At 28.7% G+C, this 27553-nt stretch overlaps 1 protein-coding gene across 1 annotated transcript in view; it reads right to left on the bottom strand.

Moving 5' to 3' along the window:
* Nucleotides 1-27553, bottom strand: part of LOC143235752 (diuretic hormone receptor-like) — a 75612-nt gene that overhangs the window by 39007 nt on the left and 9052 nt on the right. The window contains exon 3 of the mRNA XM_076473956.1: nucleotides 26423-26520. Coding sequence (XP_076330071.1) covers nucleotides 26423-26520 — 98 coding nt within the window. The remainder of the gene's footprint in view (nucleotides 1-26422; nucleotides 26521-27553) is intronic.

The following is a 27553-nucleotide window of genomic DNA, read 5'->3' as shown; positions in this document are numbered from 1 at the left end:
AGGAACTAAACTACTTTATTGTTATTACCAGGAAATAAACTACTTTATTGTTATTACTAGGAACTAAACTACTTTATTGTTATTACAAGGAACTAAATTACTTTATTGTTATTACTAGGAACTAAACTACTTTATTGTTATTATCAGGAACTAAACTACTTTATTGTTATTATCAGGAACTAAACTACTTTATTGTTATCACCAGGAACTAAACTACTTTATTGTTATCACCAGGAACTAAACTACTTTGTTGTTATCACCAGGAAATAAACTACTTTATTGTTATCACCAGGAAATAAACTACTTTATTGTTATCACAAGGAAATAAACTACTTTGTTGTTATCACTAGGAACTAAACTACTTTATTGTTATCACCAGGAACTAAATTACTTTATTGTTATTACCAGGAACTAAACTACTTTATTGTTATTACCAGGAGCTAAACTACTTTATTGTTATCACCAGGAACTAAACTACTTTATTGTTATCATCAGGAACTAAACTACTTTGTTGTTATTTCCAGGAACTAAACTACTTTATTGTTATTACCAGGAACTAAACTACTTTATTGTTATTACTAGGAACTAAACTACTTTATTGTTATTACAAGGAACTAAATTACTTTATTGTTATTACTAGGAACTAAACTACTTTATTGTTATTATCAGGAAATAAACTACTTTATTGTTATTACCAGGAACTAAACTACTTTATTGTTATTATCAGGAAATAAACTACTTTATTGTTATTACCAGGAACTAAACTACTTTGTTGTTATCACCAGGAAATAAACTACTTTATTGTTATTACCAGGAACTAAACTACTTTCTTGTTATTACCAGGAAATAAACTACTTTGTTGTTATCACCAGGAACTAAACTACTTTATTGTTATTATCAGGAAATAAACTACTTTATTGTTATTATCAGGAAATAAACTACTTTATTGTTATTACCAGGAACTAAACTACTTTATTGTTATTATCAGGAAATAAACTACTTTATTGTTATTACCAGGAACTAAACTACTTTATTGTTATTATCAGGAAATAAACTACTTTATTGTTATTGCCAGGAACTAAACTACTTTATTGTTATTATCAGGAAATAAACTACTTTATTGTTATTACCAGGAACTAAACTACTTTGTTGTTATCACCAGGAAATAAACTACTTTATTGTTATTACCAGGAACTAAACTACTTTATTGTTATTACCAGGAAATAAACTACTTTGTTGTTATCACCAGGAACTAAACTACTTTATTGTTATCACCAGGAACTAAACTACTTTATTGTTATTATCAGGAAATAAACTACTTTATTGTTATTACTAGGAACTAAACTCCTTTATTGTTATTATCAGGAAATAAACTACTTTATTGTTATCACCAGGAAATAAACTACTTTATTGTTATTACCAGGAAATAAACTACTTTATTGTTATTACTAGCTACTGAGGGCTATCTGTGCTAGCCGTCCCTAATTTAGCAGTGTAAGACTAGAGGGAAGGCAACTAGTCATCACTACCCACCGCCAACTCTTGGGCTACCCTTTTACCAACGAATAGTGGGATTGACCGTCACATTATACACCCCCACGGCTGGGGGGGGCGAGCATGTTTAGCGCGACGCGGGAGCGAACCCGCGACTCTCTGATTACGAGTCGCACGCCTTACGCGCTTGGCCATGCCAGGCCTTATTGTTATTACCAGAAACTAAACTACTTTACTGTTATTACCAGGAACTAACCTACTTTATTGTTATTACCAGGACCTAATCTACTTTATTGTTATCACCAGGAACTAAACTACTTTATTGTTTATTACCAGGAGCTAAACTACTTTATTGTTATCACCAGGAACTAAACTACTTTATTGTTATCACCAGGAAATAAATTACTTTATTGTTATTACCAGGAATTAAACTACTTTATTGTTATTACAAGGAACTAAACTACTTTATTGTTATTACCAGGAACTAAACTACTTTATTGTTATCATCAGGAACTAAACTACTTTGTTGTTATTTCCAGGAACTAAACTACTTTATTGTTATTACCAGGAACTAAACTACTTTATTGTTATTACTAGGAACTAAACTACTTTATTGTTATTACAAGGAACTAAATTACTTTATTGTTATTACTAGGAACTAAACTACTTTATTGTTATTATCAGGAAATAAACTACTTTATTGTTATTACCAGGAACTAAACTACTTTATTGTTATTACCAGGAACTAAACTACTTTATTGTTATTACCAGGAAATAAACTACTTTATTGTTATTACCAGGAACTAAACTACTTTATTGTTATTATCAGGAAATAAACTACTTTATTGTTATTGCCAGGAACTAAACTACTTTATTGTTATTATCAGGAAATAAACTACTTTATTGTTATTACCAGGAACTAAACTACTTTGTTGTTATCACCAGGAAATAAACTACTTTATTGTTATTACCAGGAACTAAACTACTTTATTGTTATTACCAGGAAATAAACTACTTTGTTGTTATCACCAGGAACTAAACTACTTTATTGTTATCACCAGGAACTAAACTACTTTATTGTTATTATCAGGAAATAAACTACTTTATTGTTATCACCAGGAAATAAACAACTTTATTGTTATTACCAGGAAATAAACTACTTTATTGTTATTACTAGCTACTCGAGGGCTATCTGTGCTAGCCGTCCCTAATTTAGCAGTGTAAGACTAGAGGGAAGGCAACTAGTCATCACTACCCACCGCCAACTCTTGGGCTACCCTTTTACCAACGAATAGTGGGATTGACCGTCACATTATACACCCCCACGGCTGGGGGGGGCGAGCATGTTTAGCGCGACGCGGGAGCGAACCCGCGACTCTCTGATTACGAGTCCCACGCCTTACGCGCTTGGCCATGCCAGGCCTTATTGTTATTACCAGAAACTAAATTACTTTACTGTTATTACCAGGAACTAACCTACTTTATTGTTATTACCAGGACCTAATCTACTTTATTGTTATCACCAGGAACTAAACTACTTTATTGTTTATTACCAGGAGCTAAACTACTTTATTGTTATCACCAGGAACTAAACTACTTTATTGTTATCACCAGGAAATAAATTACTTTATTGTTATTACCAGGAATTAAACTACTTTATTGTTATTACAAGGAACTAAACTACTTTATTGTTATTACCAGGAACTAAACTACTTTATTGTTATCATCAGGAACTAAACTACTTTGTTGTTATTTCCAGGAACTAAACTACTTTATTGTTATTACCAGGAACTAAACTACTTTATTGTTATTACTAGGAACTAAACTACTTTATTGTTATTACAAGGAACTAAATTACTTTATTGTTATTACTAGGAACTAAACTACTTTATTGTTATTATCAGGAAATAAACTACTTTATTGTTATTACCAGGAACTAAACTACTTTGTTGTTATCACCAGGAAATAAACTACTTTATTGTTATTACCAGGAACTAAACTACTTTATTGTTATTACCAGGAAATAAACTACTTTGTTGTTATCACCAGGAACTAAACTACTTTATTGTTATTACCAGGAACTAAACTACTTTATTGTTATCACCAGGAACTAAACTCCTTTATTGTTATTATCAGGAACTCAACTACTTTATTGTTATAACTAGGAACTAAACTACTTTATTGTTATTACTAGGAACTAAACTACTTTGTTGTTATAACTAGGAACTAAACTACTTTATTGTTATTACCAGGAAATAAACTACTTTATTGTTATTACTAGGAACTAAACTACTTTATTGTTATTACAAGGAACTAAATTACTTTATTGTTATTACTAGGAACTAAACTACTTTATTGTTATTATCAGGAACTAAACTACTTTATTGTTATTATCAGGAACTAAACTACTTTATTGTTATCACCAGGAACTAAACTACTTTATTGTTATCACCAGGAACTAAACTACTTTGTTGTTATCACCAGGAAATAAACTACTTTATTGTTATCACCAGGAAATAAACTACTTTATTGTTATCACAAGGAAATAAACTACTTTGTTGTTATCACTAGGAACTAAACTACTTTATTGTTATCACCAGGAACTAAATTACTTTATTGTTATTACCAGGAACTAAACTACTTTATTGTTATTACCAGAAACTAACCTACTTTATTGTTATTACCAGGAACTAATGTACTTTATTGTTATCACTAGGACCTAATCTACTTTATTGCTATTACCAGGACCTAAACTACTTTATTGTTATTACCAGAAACTAACCTACTTTATTGTTATTACCAGGAACTAATGTACTTTATTGTTATCACTAGGACCTAATCTACTTTATTGCTATTACCAGGACCTCAACTACTTTATTGTTATCACCAGAAACTAAACTACTTTATTGTTATCACCAGGAAGTAAACTACTTTATTGTTATCACCAGGAACTAAACTACTTTATTGTTATCACCAGGAACTATATTACTTTATTGTTATTATCAGGAAGTAAACTACTTTATTGTTATCACCAAGAACTAAACTACTTTATTGTTATTACTAGGAACTAAACTACTTTATTGTTATTACAAGGAACTAAATTACTTTATTGTTATTACTAGGAACTAAACTACTTTATTGTTATTATCAGGAAATAAACTACTTTATTGTTATTACCAGGAACTAAACTACTTTATTGTTATTATCAGGAAATAAACTACTTTATTGTTATTACCAGGAACTAAACTACTTTGTTGTTATCACCAGGAAATAAACTACTTTATTGTTATTACCAGGAACTAAACTACTTTATTGTTATTACCAGGAAATAAACTACTTTGTTGTTATCACCAGGAACTAAACTACTTTGTTGTTATTTCCAGGAACTAAACTACTTTATTGTTATTACCAGGAACTAAACTACTTTATTGTTATTACTAGGAACTAAACTACTTTATTGTTATTACAAGGAACTAAATTACTTTATTGTTATTACTAGGAACTAAACTACTTTATTGTTATTATCAGGAAATAAACTACTTTATTGTTATTACCAGGAACTAAACTACTTTATTGTTATTATCAGGAAATAAACTACTTTATTGTTATTACCAGGAACTAAACTACTTTGTTGTTATCACCAGGAAATAAACTACTTTATTGTTATTACCAGGAACTAAACTACTTTATTGTTATTACCAGGAAATAAACTACTTTGTTGTTATCACCAGGAACTAAACTACTTTATTGTTATTATCAGGAAATAAACTACTTTATTGTTATTACCAGGAACTAAACTAGTTTATTGTTATTATCAGGAAATAAACTACTTTATTGTTATTACCAGGACCTAATCTACTTTATTGTTATCACCAGGAACTAAACTACTTTATTGTTTATTACCAGGAGCTAAACTACTTTATTGTTATCACCAGGAACTAAACTACTTTATTGTTTATTACCAGGAGCTAAACTACTTTATTGTTATCACCAGGAACTAAACTACTTTATTGTTATCATCAGGAACTAAACTACTTTGTTGTTATTTCCAGGAACTAAACTACTTTATTGTTATTACCAGGAACTAAACTACTTTATTGTTATTACTAGGAACTAAACTACTTTATTGTTATTACAAGGAACTAAATTACTTTATTGTTATTACTAGGAACTAAACTACTTTATTGTTATTATCAGGAAATAAACTACTTTATTGTTATTACCAGGAACTAAACTACTTTATTGTTATTATCAGGAAATAAACTACTTTATTGTTATTACCAGGAACTAAACTACTTTGTTGTTATCACCAGGAAATAAACTACTTTATTGTTATTACCAGGAACTAAACTACTTTATTGTTATTACCAGGAAATAAACTACTTTGTTGTTATCACCAGGAACTAAACTACTTTATTGTTATTATCAGGAAATAAACTACTTTATTGTTATTATCAGGAAATAAACTACTTTATTGTTATTACCAGGAACTAAACTACTTTATTGTTATTATCAGGAAATAAACTACTTTATTGTTATTACCAGGAACTAAACTACTTTATTGTTATTATCAGGAAATAAACTACTTTATTGTTATTGCGAGGAACTAAACTACTTTATTGTTATTATCAGGAAATAAACTACTTTATTGTTATTACCAGGAACTAAACTACTTTGTTGTTATCACCAGGAAATAAACTACTTTATTGTTATTACCAGGAACTAAACTACTTTATTGTTATTACCAGGAAATAAACTACTTTGTTGTTATCACCAGGAACTAAACTACTTTATTGTTATCACCAGGAACTAAACTACTTTATTGTTATTATCAGGAAATAAACTACTTTATTGTTATTACTAGGAACTAAACTCCTTTATTGTTATTATCAGGAAATAAACTACTTTATTGTTATCACCAGGAAATAAACTACTTTATTGTTATTACCAGGAAATAAACTACTTTATTGTTATTACTAGCCACTCGAGGGCTATCTGTGCTAGCCGTCCCTAATTTAGCAGTGTAAGACTAGAGGGAAGGCAACTAGTCATCACTACCCACCGCCAACTCTTGGGCTACCCTTTTACCAACGAATAGTGGGATTGACCGTCACATTATACACCCCCACGGCTGGGGGGGGCGAACATGTTTAGCGCGACGCGGGAGCGAACCCGCGACTCTCTGATTACGAGTCGCACGCCTTACACGCTTGGCCATGCCAGGCCTTATTGTTATTACCAGAAACTAAACTACTTTACTGTTATTACCAGGAACTAACCTACTTTATTGTTATTACCAGGACCTAATCTACTTTATTGTTATCACCAGGAACTAAACTACTTTATTGTTTATTACCAGGAGCTAAACTACTTTATTGTTATCACCAGGAACTAAACTACTTTATTGTTATCACCAGGAAATAAATTACTTTATTGTTATTACCAGGAATTAAACTACTTTATTGTTATTACTAGGAACTAAACTACCTTACTGTTATTACCAGGAACTAAACTACTTTATTGTTATTACAAGGAACTAAACTACTTTATTGTTATTACCAGGAACTAAACTACTTTATTGTTATCATCAGGAACTAAACTACTTTGTTGTTATTTCCAGGAACTAAACTACTTCATTGTTATTACCAGGAACTAAACTACTTTATTGTTATTACTAGGAACTAAACTACTTTATTGTTATTACAAGGAACTAAATTACTTTATTGTTATTACTAGGAACTAAACTACTTTATTGTTATTATCAGGAAATAAACTACTTTATTGTTATTACCAGGAACTAAACTACTTTATTGTTATTATCAGGAAATAAACTACTTTATTGTTATTGCGAGGAACTAAACTACTTTATTGTTATTATCAGGAAATAAACTACTTTATTGTTATTACCAGGAACTAAACTACTTTGTTGTTATCACCAGGAACTAAACTACTTTATTGTTATCACCAGGAACTAAACTACTTTATTGTTATTACCAGGAACTAAACTACTTTATTGTTATTACCAGGAACGAAACTCCTTTATTGTTATTATCAGGAAATAAACTACTTTATTGTTATCACCAGGAAATAAACTACTTTATTGTTATTACCAGGAAATAAACTACTTTATTGTTATTACTAGGAACTAAACTACTTTATTGTTATTACCAGGAAATAAACTACTTTATTGTTATTACTAGGAACTAAACTACTTTATTGTTGTTACAAGGAACTAAATTACTTTATTGTTATTACTAGGAACTAAACTACTTTATTGTTATGATAAGGAACTAAACTACTTTATTATTATCACCAGGAAATAAACTACTTTATTGTTATTACTAGGAACTAAACTACTTTATTATTATCACCAGGAAATAAACTACTTTGTTGTTATCACCAGGAACTAAACTACTTTATTGTTATTACTAGGAACTAAACTCCTTTATTGTTATTATCAGGAAATAAACTACTTTATTGTTATCACCAAGAAATAAACTACTTTATTGTTATTACCAGGAAATAAACTACTTTATTGTTATTACTAGGAACTAAACTACTTTATTGTTATTACGAGGAAATAAACTACTTTATTGTTATTACTAGGAACTAAACTACTTTATTGTTGTTACAAGGAACTAAATTACTTTATTGTTATTACTAGGAACTAAACTACTTTATTGTTATTATAAGGAACTAAACTACTTTATTATTATCACCAGGAAATAAACTACTTTATTGTTATTACCAGGAACTAAACTACTTTATTGTTATTATCAGGAAATAAACTACTTTATTGTTATTACCAGGAACTAAACTACTTTGTTGTTCTCACCAGGAAATAAACTACTTTATTGTTATTACCAGGAACTAAACTACTTTATTGTTATTACCAGGAAATAAACTACTTTATTGTTATTACCAGGAAATAAACTACTTTATTGTTATTACTAGGAACTAAACTACTTTATTGTTATTACTAGGAAATAAACTACTTTGTTGTTATCACCAGGAACTAAACTACTTTATTGTTATCACCAGGAACTAAACTACTTTATTGTTATTACCAGGAACTAAACTACTTTATTGTTATTACCAGGAACTAAACTCCTTTATTGTTATTATCAGGAAATAAACTACTTTATTGTTATCACCAGGAAATAAACTACTTTATTGTTATTACCAGGAAATAAACTACTTTATTGTTATTACTAGGAACTAAACTACTTTATTGTTATTACCAGGAAATAAACTACTTTATTGTTATTACTAGGAACTAAACTACTTTATTGTTGTTACAAGGAACTAAATTACTTTATTGTTATTACTAGGAACTAAACTACTTTATTGTTATTATAAGGAACTAAACTACTTTATTATTATCACCAGGAAATAAACTACTTTATTGTTATTACTAGGAACTAAACTACTTTATTATTATTATCAGAAATAAACTACTTTGTTGTTATCACCAGGAACTAAACTACTTTATTGTTATTACTAGAACTAAACTCCTTTATTGTTATTATCAGAAATAAACTACTTTATTGTTATCACCAGGAAATAAACTACTTTATTGTTATTACCAGGAAATAAACTACTTTATTGTTATTACTAGGAACTAAACTACTTTATTGTTATTACGAGGAAATAAACTACTTTATTGTTATTACTAGGAACTAAACTACTTTATTGTTGTTACAAGGAACTAAATTACTTTATTGTTATTACTAGGAACTAAACTACTTTATTGTTATTATAAGGAACTAAACTACTTTATTATTATCACCAGGAAATAAACTACTTTATTGTTATTACCAGGAACTAAACTACTTTATTGTTATTATCAGGAAATAAACTACTTTATTGTTATTACCAGGAACTAAACTACTTTGTTGTTCTCACCAGGAAATAAACTACTTTATTGTTATTACCAGGAACTAAACTACTTTATTGTTATTACCAGGAAATAAACTACTTTGTTGTTATCACCAGGAACTAAACTACTTTATTGTTATTATCAGGAAATAAACTACTTTATTGTTATTATCAGGAAATAAACTACTTTATTGTTATTACCAGGAACTAAACTACTTTATTGTTATTATCAGGAAATAAACTACTTTATTGTTATTACCAGGAACTAAACTACTTTATTGTTATTATCAGGAAATAAACTACTTTATTGTTATTGCCAGGAACTAAACTACTTTATTGTTATTATCAGGAAATAAACTACTTTATTGTTATTACCAGGAACTAAACTACTTTGTTGTTATCACCAGAAATAAACTACTTTATTGTTATTACCAGGAACTAAACTACTTTATTGTTATTACCAGGAAATAAACTACTTTGTTGTTATCACCAGGAACTAAACTACTTTATTGTTATCACCAGGAACTAAACTACTTTATTGTTATTATCAGGAAATAAACTACTTTATTGTTATTACTAGGAACTAAACTCCTTTATTGTTATTATCAGGAAATAAACTACTTTATTGTTATCACCAGGAAATAAACTACTTTATTGTTATTACCAGGAAATAAATTACTTTATTGTTATTACTAGCTACTCGAGGGCTATCTGTGCTAGCCGTCCCTAATTTAGCAGTGTAAGACTAGAGGGAAGGCAACTAGTCATCACTACCCACCGCCAACTCTTGGGCTACCCTTTTACCAACGAATAGTGGGATTGACCGTCACATTATACACCCCCACGGCTGGGGGCGGGAGCGAGCATGTTTAGCGCGACGCGGGAGCGAACCCGCGACTCTCTGATTACGAGTCGCACGCCTTACGCGCTTGGCCATGCCAGGCCTTATTGTTATTACCAGAAACTAAACTACTTTACTGTTATTACCAGGACCTAATCTACTTTATTGTTATCACCAGGAACTAAACTACTTTATTGTTTATTACCAGGAGCTAAACTACTTTATTGTTATCACCAGGAACTAAACTACTTTATTGTTATCACCAGGAAATAAATTACTTTATTGTTATTACCAGGAATTAAACTACTTTATTGTTATTACTAGGAACTAAACTACTTTACTGTTATTACCAGGAACTAAACTACTTTATTGTTATTACAAGGAACTAAACTACTTTATTGTTATTACCAGGAACTAAACTACTTTATTGTTATCATCAGGAACTAAACTACTTTGTTGTTATTTCCAGGAACTAAACTACTTTATTGTTATTACCAGGAACTAAACTACTTTATTGTTATTACTAGGAACTAAACTACTTTATTGTTATTACAAGGAACTAAATTACTTTATTGTTATTACTAGGAACTAAACTACTTTATTGTTATTATCAGGAAATAAACTACTTTATTGTTATTACCAGGAACTAAACTACTTTGTTGTTATCACCAGGAAATAAACTACTTTATTGTTATTACCAGGAACTAAACTACTTTATTGTTATTACCAGAATAAACTACTTTGTTGTTATCACCAGGAACTAAACTACTTTATTGTTATTACCAGGAACTAAACTACTTTATTGTTATTACCAGGAACTAAACTCCTTTATTGTTATTATCAGGAAATAAACTACTTTATTGTTATCACCAGGAAATAAACTACTTTTTTGTTATTACCAGGAATAAACTACTTTATTGTTATTACTAGGAACTAAACTACTTTATTGTTATTACCAGGAAATAAACTACTTTATTGTTATTACTAGGAACTAAACTACTTTATTATTATCACCAGGAAATATACTACTTTGTTGTTATCACCAGGAACTATACTACTTTATTGTTATTACTAGGAACTAAACTCCTTTATTGTTATTATCAGGAAATAAACTACTTTATTGTTATCACCAGGAAATAAACTACTTTATTGTTATTACCAGGAAATATACTACTTTATTGTTATTACTAGGAACTAAACTACTTTATTGTTATTACCAGGAAATAAACTACTTTATTGTTATTACTAGGAACTAAACTACTTTATTATTATCACCAGGAAATAAACTACTTTGTTGTTATCAGCAGGAACTAAACTACTTTATTGTTATTACTAGGAACTAAATTACTTTATTGTTATTACTAGGAACTAAACTACTTTATTGTTATTATCAGGAAATAAACTACTTTATTGTTATTACCAGGAACTAAACTACTTTATTGTTATTATCAGGAAATAAACTACTTTATTGTATTACCAGGAACTAAACTCCTTTATTGTTATTATCAGGAAATAAACTACTTTATTGTTATTACCAGGAACTAAACTACTTTATTGTTATTATCAGGAAATAAACTACTTTATTGTTATTACCAGGAACTAAACTACTTTATTGTTATTATCAGAATAAACTACTTTATTGTTATTACCAGGAACTAAACTACTTTGTTGTTATCACCAGGAAATAAACTACTTTATTGTTATTACCAGGAACTAAACTACTTTATTGTTATTACCAGAAATAAACTACTTTGTTGTTATCACCAGGAACTAAACTACTTTATTGTAATCACCAGGAACTAAACTACTTTATTGTTATTATCAGGAATAAACTACTTTATTGTTATTACTAGGAACTAAACTCCTTTATTGTTATTATCAGAAATAAACTACTTTATTGTTATCACCAGGAAATAAACTACTTTATTGTTATTACCAGGAATAAACTACTTTATTGTTATTACTAGCTACTCAGGGGCTATCTGTGCTAGCCGTCCCTAATTTAGCAGTGTAAGACTGGGGGAGGCAACTGGTCATCACTACCCACCGCCAACTCTTGGGCTACCCTTTTACCAACGAATAGTGGGATTGACCGTCACATTATACACCCCACGGCGGGAGAGGGCAACATGTTTAGCGCGACGCGGGAGCGAACCCGCGACTCTCTGATTACGAGTCGCACGCCTTACGCGCTTGGCCATGCCAGACCTTATTGTTATTACCAGAAACTAAACTACTTTACTGTTATTACCAGGAACTAACCTACTTTATTGTTATTAACAGGACCTAATCTACTTTATTGTTATCACCAGGAACTAAACTACTTTATTGTTTATTACCAGGGCTAAACTACTTTATTGTTATCACCAGGAACTAAACTACTTTATTGTTATCACCAGGAAATAAATTACTATATTGTTATTACCAGGAACTAAACTACTTTATTGTTATTACTAGAACTAAACTACTTTATTGTTATTACAAGGAACTAAATTACTTTATTGTTATTACTAGGAACTAAACTACTTTATTGTTATTATCAGGAAATAAACTACTTTATTGTTATTACCAGGAACTAAACTACTTTGTTGTTATCACCAGGAAATAAACTACTTTATTGTTATACTAGGAACTAAACTACTTTACTGTTATTACCAGGAACTAAACTACTTTATTGTTATTACAAGGAACTAAACTACTTTATTGTTATTACCAGGAACTAAACTACTTTATTGTTATCATCAGGAACTAAACTACTTTGTTGTTATTTCCAGGAACTAAACTACTTTATTGTTATTACCAGGAACTAAACTACTTTATTGTTATTACTAGGAACTAAACTACTTTATTGTTATTACAAGGAACTAAATTACTTTATTGTTATTACTAGGAACTAAACTACTTTATTGTTATTATCAGAATAAACTACTTTATTGTTATTACCAGGAACTAAACTACTTTGTTATCACCAGAATAAACTACTTTATTGTTATTACCAGGACTAAACTACTTTATTGTTATTACCAGAATAAACTACTTTGTTGTTATCACCAGGAACTAAACTACTTTATTGTTCTCAGCAGGAACTAAACTACTTTATTGTTATTACCAGGAACTAAACTACTTTATTGTTATTACCAGGAACTAAACTCCTTTATTGTTATTATCAGAATAAACTACTTTATTGTTATCACCAGGAATAAACTACTTTATTGTTATTACCAGGAAATAAACTACTTTATTGTTATTACTAGGAACTAAACTACTTTATTGTTATTACTAGAATAAACTACTTTGTTGTTATCACCAGAACTAAACTACTTTATTGTTATCACCAGGAACTAAACTACTTTATTGTTATTACCAGGAACTAAACTACTTTATTGTTATTACCAGGACTAAACTCCTTTATTGTTATTATCAGAATAAAACTACTTTATTGTTATCACCAGAAATAAACTACTTTATTGTTATTACCAGGAATAAACTACTTTATTGTTATTACTAGGAACTAAACTACTTTATTGTTATTACCAGAATAAACTACTTTATTGTTATTACTAGGAACTAAACTACTTTATTGTTGTTACAAGGAACTAAATTACTTTATTGTTATTACTAGGAACTAAACTACTTTATTGTTATTATAAGGAACTAAACTACTTTATTATTATCACCAGAATAAACTACTTTATTGTTATTACTAGGAACTAAACTACTTTATTATTATCACCAGGAAATAAACTACTTTGTTGTTATCACCAGGAACTAAACTACTTTATTGTTATTACTAGGAACTAAACTCCTTTATTGTTATTATCAGGAATAAACTACTTTATTGTTATCACCAGGAATAAACTACTTTATTGTTATTACCAGGAATAAACTACTTTATTGTTATTACTAGGAACTAAACTACTTTATTGTTATTACGAGAATAAACTACTTTATTGTTATTACTAGGAACTAAACTACTTTATTGTTGTTACAAGGAACTAAATTACTTTATTGTTATTACTAGGAACTAAACTACTTTATTGTTATTATAAGGAACTAAACTACTTTATTATTATCACCAGGAATAAACTACTTTATTGTTATTACTAGGAACTAAACTACTTTATTATTATCACCAGAAATAAACTACTTTGTTGTTATCACCAGGAACTAAACTACTTTATTGTTATTACTAGGAACTAAACTCCTTTATTGTTATTATCAGGAAATAAACTACTTTATTGTTATCACCAGGAATAAACTACTTTATTGTTATTACCAGGAATAAACTACTTTATTGTTATTACTAGGAACTAAACTACTTTATTGTTATTACCAGGAACTAAACTACTTTATTGTTATTACCAGGAACAGAAACTCCTTTATTGTTATTATCAGAATAAACTACTTTATTGTTATCACCAGGAATAAACTACTTTATTGTTATTACCAGAATAAACTACTTTATTGTTATTACTAGGAACTAAACTACTTTATTGTTATTACCAGAATAAACTACTTTATTGTTATTACTAGGAACTAAACTACTTTATTGTTGTTACAAGGAACTAAATTACTTTATTGTTATTACTAGGAACTAAACTACTTTATTGTTATGATAAGGAACTAAACTACTTTATTATTATCACCAGAATAAACTACTTTATTGTTATTACTAGGAACTAAACTACTTTATTATTATCACCAGGAAATAAACTACTTTGTTGTTATCACCAGGAACTAAACTACTTTATTGTTATTACTAGGAATAAACTACTTTATTGTTATTACCAGGAACTAAACTACTTTATTGTTATTACCAGGAAATAAACTACTTTATTGTTATTACCAGGAATAAACTACTTTATTGTTGTTACAAGGAACTAAATTACTTTATTGTTATTACTAGGAACTAAACTACTTTATTGTTATTATAAGGAACTAAACTACTTTATTATTATCACCAGGAATAAACTACTTTATTGTTATTACCAGGAACTAAACTACTTTATTGTTATTATCAGAATAAACTACTTTATTGTTATTACCAGGAACTAAACTACTTTGTTGTTCTCACCAGAAATAAACTACTTTATTGTTATTACCAGGAACTAAACTACTTTATTGTTATTACCAGAATAAACTACTTTATTGTTATTACCAGGAATAAACTACTTTATTGTTATTACTAGGAACTAAACTACTTTATTGTTATTACTAGAAATAAACTACTTTGTTGTTATCACCAGGAACTAAACTACTTTATTGTTATCACCAGGAACTAAACTACTTTATTGTTATTACCAGGAACTAAACTACTTTATTGTTATTACCAGGAACTAAACTCCTTTATTGTTATTATCAGAATAAACTACTTTATTGTTATCACCAGGAAATAAACTAGTTTATTGTTATTACCAGGAAATAAACTACTTTATTGTTATTACTAGAGACTAAACTACTTTATTGTTATTACCAGAATAAACTACTTTATTGTTATTACTAGGAACTAAACTACTTTATTGTTGTTACAAGGAACTAAATTACTTTATTGTTATTACTAGGAACTAAACTACTTTATTGTTATTATAAGGAACTAAACTACTTTATTATTATCACCAGGAAATAAACTACTTTATTGTTATTACTAGGAACTAAACTACTTTATTATTATCACCAGGAAATAAACTACTTTGTTGTTATCACCAGGAACTAAACTACTTTATTGTTATTACTAGGAACTAAACTCCTTTATTGTTATTATCAGGAATAAACTACTTTATTGTTATCACCAGAATAAACTACTTTATTGTTATTACCAGAATAAACTACTTTATTGTTATTACTAGGAACTAAACTACTTTATTGTTATTACGAGGAAATAAACTACTTTATTGTTATTACTAGGAACTAAACTACTTTATTGTTGTTACAAGGAACTAAATTACTTTATTGTTATTACTAGGAACTAAACTACTTTATTGTTATTATAAGGAACTAAACTACTTTATTATTATCACCAGAAATAAACTACTTTATTGTTATTACCAGGAACTAAACTACTTTATTGTTATTATCAGAATAAACTACTTTATTGTTATTACCAGGAACTAAACTACTTTGTTGTTCTCACCAGGAAATAAACTACTTTATTGTTATTACCAGGAACTAAACTACTTTATTGTTATTACCAGGAATAAACTACTTTGTTGTTATCACCAGAACTAAACTACTTTATTGTTATTATCAGGAAATAAACTACTTTATTGTTATTATCAGAATAAACTACTTTATTGTTATTACCAGGAACTAAACTACTTTATTGTTATTATCAGAATAAACTACTTTATTGTTATTACCAGGAACTAAACTACTTTATTGTTATTATCAGAATAAACTACTTTATTGTTATTGCCAGGAACTAAACTACTTTATTGTTATTATCAGGAAATAAACTACTTTATTGTTATTACCAGGAACTAAACTACTTTGTTGTTATCACCAGGAAATAAACTACTTTATTGTTATTACCAGGAACTAAACTACTTTATTGTTATTACCAGGAAATAAACTACTTTGTTGTTATCACCAGGAACTAAACTACTTTATTGTTATCACCAGGAACTAAACTACTTTATTGTTATTATCAGAATAAACTACTTTATTGTTATTACTAGAACTAAACTCCTTTATTGTTATTATCAGGAAATAAACTACTTTATTGTTATCACCAGGAAATAAACTACTTTATTGTTATTACCAGGAAATAAATTACTTTATTGTTATTACTAGCTACTCGAGGGCTATCTGTGCTAGCCGCGTCTAATTTAGCAGTGTAAGACTAGAGGGAAGGCAACTAGTCATCACTACCCACCGCCAACTCTTGGGCTACCCTTTTACCAACGAATAGTGGGATTGACCGTCACATTATACACCCCCACGGCTGGGGGGGGGAGCGAGCATGTTTAGCGCGACGCGGGGCGAACCCGCGACTCTCTGATTACAGGTCGCACGCCTTACGCCTTGGCCATGCCAGGCCTTATTGTTATTACCAGAAACTAAACTACTTTACTGTTATTACCAGGACCTAATCTACTTTATTGTTATCACCAGGAACTAAACTACTTTATTGTTTATTACCAGGAGCTAAACTACTTTATTGTTATCACCAGGAACTAAACTACTTTATTGTTATCACCAGAAATAAATTACTTTATTGTTATTACCAGGAATTAAACTACTTTATTGTTATTACTAGGAACTAAACTACTTTACTGTTATTACCAGGAACTAAACTACTTTATTGTTATTACAAGGAACTAAACTACTTTATTGTTATTACCAGGAACTAAACTACTTTATTGTTATCATCAGGAACTAAACTACTTTGTTGTTATTTCCAGGAACTAAACTACTTTATTGTTATTACCAGGAACTAAACTACTTTATTGTTATTACTAGGAACTAAACTACTTTATTGTTATTACAAGGAACTAAATTACTTTATTGTTATTACTAGAGACTAAACTACTTTATTGTTATTATCAGAATAAACTACTTTATTGTTATTACCAGGACTAAACTACTTTGTTGTTATCACCAGAAATAAACTACTTTATTGTTATTACCAGGAACTAAACTACTTTATTGTTATTACCAGGAAATAAACTACTTTGTTGTTATCACCAGGAACTAAACTACTTTATTGTTATTACCAGGAACTAAACTACTTTATTGTTATTACCAGGAACTAAACTCCTTTATTGTTATTATCAGAATAAACTACTTTATTGTTATCACCAGAAATAAACTACTTTTGTTATTACCAGGAAATAAACTACTTTATTGTTATTACTAGGAACTAAACTACTTTATTGTTATTACCAGGAAATAAACTACTTTATTGTTATTACTAGGAACTAAACTACTTTATTATTATCACCAGGAAATATACTACTTTGTTGTTATCACCAGGAACTATACTACTTTATTGTTATTACTAGGAACTAAACTCCTTTATTGTTATTATCAGAATAAACTACTTTATTGTTATCACCAGGAATAAACTACTTTATTGTTATTACCAGAATATACTACTTTATTGTTATTACTAGGAACTAAACTACTTTATTGTTATTACCAGGAAATAAACTACTTTATTGTTATTACTAGGAACTAAACTACTTTATTATTATCACCAGGAAATAAACTACTTTGTTGTTATCAGCAGGAACTAAACTACTTTATTGTTATTACTAGGAACTAAATTACTTTATTGTTATTACTAGGAACTAAACTACTTTATTGTTATTATCAGAAATAAACTACTTTATTGTTATTACCAGGAACTAAACTACTTTATTGTTATTATCAGGAATAAACTACTTTATTGTTATTACCAGGAACTAAACTCCTTTATTGTTATTATCAGAATAAACTACTTTATTGTTATTACCAGGAACTAAACTACTTTATTGTTATTATCAGAATAAACTACTTTATTGTTATTACCAGGAACTAAACTACTTTATTGTTATTATCAGAATAAACTACTTTATTGTTATTACCAGGAACTAAACTACTTTGTTGTTATCACCAGGAAATAAACTACTTTATTGTTATTACCAGGAACTAAACTACTTTATTGTTATTACCAGGAATAAACTACTTTGTTGTTATCACCAGGAACTAAACCACTTTATTGTAATCACCAGGAACTAAACTACTTTATTGTTATTATCAGGAAATAAACTACTTTATTGTTATTACTAGGAACTAAACTCCTTTATTGTTATTATCAGAAATAAACTACTTTATTGTTATCACCAGGAATAAACTACTTTATTGTTATTACCAGGAAATAAACTACTTTATTGTTATTACTAGCTACTCGAGGGCTATCTGTGCTAGCCGTCCCTAATTTAGCAGTGTAAGACTAGAGGGAAGGCAACTAGTCATCACTACCCACCGCCAACTCTTGGGCTACCCTTTTACCAACGAATAGTGGGATTGACCGTCACATTATACACCCCCACGGCTGGGGGGGGGAGCGAGCATGTTTAGCGCGACGCGGGAGCGAACCCGCGACTCTCTGATTACGAGTCGCACGCCTTACGCGCTTGGCCATGCCAGGCCTTATTGTTATTACCAGAAACTAAACTACTTTACTGTTATTACCAGGAACTAACCTACTTTATTGTTATTAACAGGACCTAATCTACTTTATTGTTATCACCAGGAACTAAACTACTTTATTGTTTATTACCAGGAGCTAAACTACTTTATTGTTATCACCAGGAACTAAACTACTTTATTGTTATCACCAGGAAATAAATTACTATATTGTTATTACCATGAATTAAACTACTTTATTGTTATACTAGGAACTAAACTACTTTACTGTTATTACCAGGAACTAAACTACTTTATTGTTATTACAAGGAACTAAACTACTTTATTGTTATTACCAGGAACTAAACTACTTTATTGTTATCATCAGGAACTAAACTACTTTGTTGTTATTTCCAGGAACTAAACTACTTTATTGTTATTACCAGGAACTAAACTACTTTATTGTTATTACTAGGAACTAAACTACTTTATTGTTATTACAAGGAACTAAATTACTTTATTGTTATTACTAGGAACTAAACTACTTTATTGTTATTATCAGGAAATAAACTACTTTATTGTTATTACCAGGAACTAAACTACTTTGTTGTTATCACCAGGAAATAAACTACTTTATTGTTATTACCAGGAACTAAACTACTTTATTGTTATTACCAGGAAATAAACTACTTTGTTGTTATCACCAGGAACTAAACTACTTTATTGTTCTCACCAGGAACTAAACTACTTTATTGTTATTACCAGGAACTAAACTACTTTATTGTTATTACCAGGAACTAAACTCCTTTATTGTTATTATCAGGAAATAAACTACTTTATTGTTATCACCAGGAATAAACTACTTTATTGTTATTACCAGGAACTAAACTACTTTATTGTTATTACTAGGAACTAAACTACTTTATTGTTATTACTAGAATAAACTACTTTGTTGTTATCACCAGGAACTAAACTACTTTATTGTTATCACCAGGAACTAAACTACTTTATTGTTATTACCAGGAACTAAACTACTTTATTGTTATTACCAGGAACTAAACTCCTTTATTGTTATTATCAGAATAAACTACTTTATTGTTATCACCAGGAATAAACTACTTTATTGTTATTACCAGGAATAAACTACTTTATTGTTATTACTAGGAACTAAACTACTTTATTGTTATTACCAGGAATAAACTACTTTATTGTTATTACTAGGAACTAAACTACTTTATTGTTGTTACAAGGAACTAAACTACTTTATTGTTATTACTAGGAACTAAACTACTTTATTGTTATTATAAGGAACTAAACTACTTTATTATTATCACCAGGAAATAAACTACTTTATTGTTATTACTAGGAACTAAACTACTTTATTATTATCACCAGAATAAACTACTTTGTTGTTATCACCAGGAACTAAACTACTTTATTGTTATTACTAGGAACTAAACTCCTTTATTGTTATTATCAGAATAAACTACTTTATTGTTATCACCAGAATAAACTACTTTATTGTTATTACCAGAATAAACTACTTTATTGTTATTACTAGGAACTAAACTACTTTATTGTTATTACGAGGAAATAAACTACTTTATTGTTATTACTAGGAACTAAACTACTTTATTGTTGTTACAAGGAACTAAACTACTTTATTGTTATTACTAGGAACTAAACTACTTTATTGTTATTATAAGGAACTAAACTACTTTATTATTATCACCAGAATAAACTACTTTATTGTTATTACTAGGAACTAAACTACTTTATTGTTATCACCAGGAATAAACTACTTTGTTGTTATCACCAGGAACTAAACTACTTTATTGTTATTACTAGGAACTAAACTACTTTATTGTTATTATCAGAATAAACTACTTTATTGTTATCACCAGAATAAACTACTTTATTGTTATTACCAGAATAAACTACTTTATTGTTATTACTAGGAACTAAACTACTTTATTGTTATTACCAGGAAATAAACTACTTTATTGTTATTACTAGGAACTAAACTACTTTATTATTATCACCAGGAAATAAACTACTTTGTTGTTATAACTAGGAACTAAACTACTTTATTGTTATTACCAGGAAATAAACTACTTTATTGTTATTATCAGAATAAACTACTTTATTGTTATTATCAGGAATAAACTACTTTATTGTTATCACCAGGAATAAACTACTTTATTGTTATTACCAGAATAAACTACTTTATTGTTATTACTAGGAACTAAACTACTTTATTGTTATTACCAGGAAATAAACTACTTTATTGTTATTACTAGGAACTAAACTACTTTATTGTTGTTACAAGGAACTAAACTACTTTATTATTATCACCAGGAAATAAACTACTTTGTTGTTATAACTAGGAACTAAACTACTTTATTGTTATTACCAGGAAATAAACTACTTTATTGTTATTATCAGGAAATAAACTACTTTATTGTTATCACCAGAATAAACTACTTTATTGTTATTACCAGAATAAACTACTTTATTGTTATTACTAGGAACTAAACTACTTTATTGTTATTACCAGAAATAAACTACTTTATTGTTATTACTAGGAACTAAACTACTTTATTATTATCACCAGGAAATAAACTACTTTGTTGTTATAACTAGGAACTAAACTACTTTATTGTTATTACCAGGAAATAAACTACTTTATTGTTATTATCAGGAAATAAACTACTTTATTGTTATCACCAGAAACTAAACTACTTTATTGTTATTACCAGGAATAAACTACTTTATTGTTATTACTAGGAACTAAACTACTTTATTGTTATTACCAGGAATAAACTACTTTATTGTTATTACTAGGAACTAAACTACTTTATTGTTGTTACAAGGAACTAAACTACTTTATTGTTATCACCAGGAAATAAACTACTTTATTGTTATTACTAGGAACTAAACTACTTTATTGTTATTACCAGGAAATAAACTACTTTATTGTTATTATCAGGAAATAAACTACTTTATTGTTATCACCAGAATAAACTACTTTATTGTTATTACCAGGAATAAACTACTTTATTGTTATTACTAGGAACTAAACTACTTTATTGTTATTACCAGAATAAACTACTTTATTGTTATTACTAGGAACTAAACTACTTTATTATTATCACCAGGACATAAACTACTTTGTTGTTATAACTAGGAACTAAACTACTTTATTGTTATTACCAGGAAATAAACTACTTTATTGTTATTATCAGGAAATAAACTACTTTATTGTTATCACCAGGAAATAAACTACTTTATTGTTATTACCAGAATAAACTACTTTATTGTTATTACTAGGAACTAAACTACTTTATTGTTATTACCAGGAAATAAACTACTTTATTGTTATTACTAGGAACTAAACTACTTTATTGTTGTTACAAGGAACTAAACTACTTTATTGTTATCACCAGGAAATAAACTACTTTATTGTTATCACCAGGAATAAACTACTTTATTGTTATTACCAGAATAAACTACTTTATTGTTATTACTAGGAACTAAACTACTTTATTGTTATTACCAGGAAATAAACTACTTTATTGTTATTACTAGGAACTAAACTACTTTATTATTATCACCAGGAAATAAACTACTTTGTTGTTATAACTAGGAACTAAACTACTTTATTGTTATTACCAGGAAATAAACTACTTTATTGTTATTATCAGGAAATAAACTACTTTATTGTTATCACCAGGAATAAACTACTTTATTGTTATTACCAGAATAAACTACTTTATTGTTATTACTAGGAACTAAACTACTTTATTGTTATTACCAGAATAAACTACTTTATTGTTATTACTAGGAACTAAACTACTTTATTGTTGTTACAAGGAACTAAACTACTTTATTGTTATTACCAGGAAATAAACTACTTTATTGTTATTATCAGGAAATAAACTACTTTATTGTTATCACCAGGAATAAACTACTTTATTGTTATTACCAGGAATAAACTACTTTATTGTTATTACTAGGAACTAAACTACTTTATTGTTATTATCAGGAATAAACTACTTTATTGTTATTACCAGGAACTAAACTACTTTGTTGTTATCACCAGGAATAAACTACTTTATTGTTATTACCAGGAACTAAACTACTTTATTGTTATTACCAGGAAATAAACTACTTTGTTGTTATCACCAGGAACTAAACTACTTTATTGTTCTCACCAGGAACTAAACTACTTTATTGTTATTACCAGGAACTAAACTACTTTATTGTTATTACCAGGAACTAAACTACTTTATTGTTATTATCAGAATAAACTACTTTATTGTTATCACCAGAATAAACTACTTTATTGTTATTACCAGGAATAAACTACTTTATTGTTATTACTAGGAACTAAACTACTTTATTGTTATTACTAGGAAATAAACTACTTTGTTGTTATCACCAGGAACTAAACTACTTTATTGTTATCACCAGGAACTAAACTACTTTATTGTTATTACCAGGAACTAAACTACTTTATTGTTATTACCAGGAACTAAACTCCTTTATTGTTATTATCAGGAAATAAACTACTTTATTGTTATCACCAGGAATAAACTACTTTATTGTTATTACCAGAATAAACTACTTTATTGTTATTACTAGGAACTAAACTACTTTATTGTTATTACCAGGAAATAAACTACTTTATTGTTATTACTAGGAACTAAACTACTTTATTGTTGTTACAAGGAACTAAACTACTTTATTGTTATCACCAGGAACTAAACTACTTTATTGTTATCACCAGGAAATAAACTACTTTATTGTTATTACTAGGAAATAAACTACTTTATTGTTGTTACAAGGAACTAAACTACTTTATTGTTATCACCAGGAAATAAACTACTTTATTGTTATTACTAGGAACTAAACTACTTTATTGTTATTATAAGGAACTAAACTACTTTATCAGGTCAGAAAGGAAGAAAAATTTAATTTCTAGTTGTTTAGTATTGTTAGACTACCGAAATACACCAAAAGATGCAAACATTGGATCACCAGTGCACGAGTCGTAGAACCAGAACGAGGTTACCGACAAATGAGAAGTTGCTTATTCCACAAGTGATAAAGTGACATCAGAAATCGACATTCAGAAACAGAAAAGTAAATCAAGATATGATCAGAATTCAAAACCACTGGATCTTGAAAAATGTGTAAGATACAGACATGAAAACAAGTGGATGCCAGCTCAGTTATTAGGGCAAGCTGAGAAACCCCGAAACTACACATTACAAACACCAGCAGGCAGGATGATTTGTAGAAATCGTAGACATTTATTGCAAACAAATGAAGATGATGTCTATCACAGTGCTCGACAGAGATATCTTAGAAGAAAATCACAAGATGATTTGATTGCAGAAGAGTCTGTCCCAGAAAATGTGCCAAATATCCCTAAAACACCCCAAGACAAAATATGTCTCAATCAGGGTCACCCACAGCTAGCCATATATGTGAATCTCCACAATTGAAACAAAGTATTACACATGCTAAAAATAAAAATCAAATGCAAAATATTGCTCCTGCTCAAAAGAGTAAAATTGTAACAATAACAGGTAGAATTTCTAAAGCTCCTACAAAACTAAGAGATTTTGTTATGTGAATTGTTAAAATGAGCAAGAATGTTACAAGAAAAATGTAATACTTAATGATTGAGAATAAGAGTTGTAAAAGAAAGAATACTTTTGTATTTGTAAGAGTTAAAATACTCTTGTATTTGTGTAGAAATTGGGTAGAATTTTTTTTACTTCATTTTATATATTATTATTTGTTATATCTGACTGATATAATGTGTTATGTAGTTAGTAAAAAAAAAAGGCCCTGTTTTTAATGTTAAAGAAAAATTTAATTTTCTGTGTATTTACACTTATCATATTAAAAGAAAAATACATTTATCATATTACCAAAATAGACATTAATAACAACATAGTTTATTATGTCTTTTGATGTTATAACTATAAGATATGTAAATCCAAATTTATGTAACAATAGTTAATTGTCTTAATTGTTAAAAAAAATAAAAAGGGGAGATGTTATGTATGTGACATTATTAGCCAATCAGCACTTAGTATTTTGTATGTGCGAGGCTATTCTAAATAAAGTACAGGAAGCTGCGGCACGTCTGAGTTTTGTTGTTACTCGATAACAAGTGTTTTATGAGAACCCAAAGACATAACAGTGGTTAAGACACCCAAATTCCAGTCTGGGGGATGCGGGTTTGAATCTCCATCACACCGAACATTCTCGCCCTTTGAGCCGTTAGAGCGTTATAACGTTACAGTCAATCACAATCTTCCTCAATAAAAGAGTAGGCCAAGAGTGGCAGTAGGTGGTTTTGACTAGCTGTTTTCCCTCTAGCCTATCATTTCTAAATTAGAGACGGCTAGCGCAGATTGACTTTCCTGGAGACTTTCGCGAACTTTCCAAAACAAAGAAGTAACCGAATGCTTGTTTTATTTTCCTACAATAACTCAGTATATGTCGGTTTTATTTCGATCGTTTTCAACATTGTTTTTTAGTTGTTACCCTGAAAGATTTAAGAAAAAGAAAGTTATTTTATAGATTACTTTCTCCTGCGAGGATTAATTATTCGTTTGTTTTTACGTGTTGTTGTTTTCTGTTAAAAGTGTGGTATTATATTCCCTCAAAGAACCCAGGGTGTAATTGGTTTTGTTACAGAACTATCACTGACAACAGTCTCTTACATTCAGTTATGTTTCAAAAAGAAAACTTATTTTCAAACAGAGAGACGAAAGAAAACTCTGAAAAGGCAATGAAAACTGATCAAGCCTGTAATGAATTAACGTGTGTGAAAAATATATTTTAGAGCACTAACTGGTTTATAAAGAGATTACAGTATAGTATAAAAAGAGACGCATTCCTTCCCAACGTTCCAAGATTCGTATTTTGAAATCCAATCATCTCTTGTTTGTTCTTGCTTTGATTGTTAACAAATCACTCAGGAACCAATCAGAAGAGTAATTAGTAACTTTTTAAAAAAATTTATAACGTGTCAGCGTGTTTATATTTTCAGAACACAAGAAAGACAAAATACAAACTCACCTGTAGCATTTCGTTTTCACTTAACACTGGTTTACACTGTGAGTAGTTGGATTTCTCTGCCCAAGATCCATTTTCATAGCACAACCGAGTAGCGTTCTCTGTAAAAATTCGATAAAGAAATTAGTCCTCAGCTAAGTACATAACTTTAGAAAATTCTGTAAAATAACAGTTTATGCGATGTATGTAACTATAAACAATTATGCAAAATAAAAATTGTCAAAAGCGAAGTGTGCAATGTTTGTAATTGTAAGAGATTAGGTGAGATAAAAGTTGTGTATTTCATAATTTGTTTCACACATTGTCGCAATGATACAAGAGGCCTATTTGCACTCGTTGTCCCTAATTTTGAACTGATAAACAACAGAAAAGCATCTACACCTGACAACAAATCTTGCGTTTACTCCAGTCAAAGAGTGGAACTTGAATACCGCTCGTATAGTGAATCTACGGCCCCAAAATGCGGAGCGCGATTTTGAGGCGAGGAACCAGTTAAGTCGATATTAAACAGCTATATATGTGTTATATCAACCAGTTATGTCGATATTAATTAGCTTTATGTGTGTTATATCAACCAGTTATGTCGATATTAATTAGCTATATGTGTGTTATATCAACCAGTTATGTCGATATTAATTAGTTTTATGTGTGTTATATCAACCAGTTATGTCGATATTAATTAGCTTTATGTGTGTTATATCAACCAGTTATGTCGATATTAATTAGTTTTATGTGTGTTATATCAACCAGTTATGTCGATATTAATTAGCTTTATGTGTGTTATATCAACCAGTTATGTCGATATTAATTAGTTTTATGTGTGTTGTATCAACCAGTTATGTCGATATTAATTAGCTTTATGTGTGTTATATCAACCAGTTATGTCGATATTAATTAGCTTTATGTGTGTTATATCAACCAGTTATGTCGATATTAATTAGCTTTATGTGTGTTATATCAACCAGTTATGTCGATATTAATTAGTTTTATGTGTGTTATATCAACCAGTTATGTCGATATTAATTAGCTATATGTGTGTTATATCAACATGTTATGTCGATATTAAACAGCTATATGTGTGTTGTATCAACCAGTTATGTCGATATTAATTAGCTTTATGTGTGTTATATCAAC

This window comes from Tachypleus tridentatus, chromosome 12, assembly GCF_004210375.1.
Source record: "Tachypleus tridentatus isolate NWPU-2018 chromosome 12, ASM421037v1, whole genome shotgun sequence".
Classification (NCBI taxonomy): Eukaryota; Metazoa; Arthropoda; class Merostomata; order Xiphosura; family Limulidae; genus Tachypleus; species Tachypleus tridentatus.
This window is presented reverse-complemented; position numbering and strand designations above follow the sequence as displayed.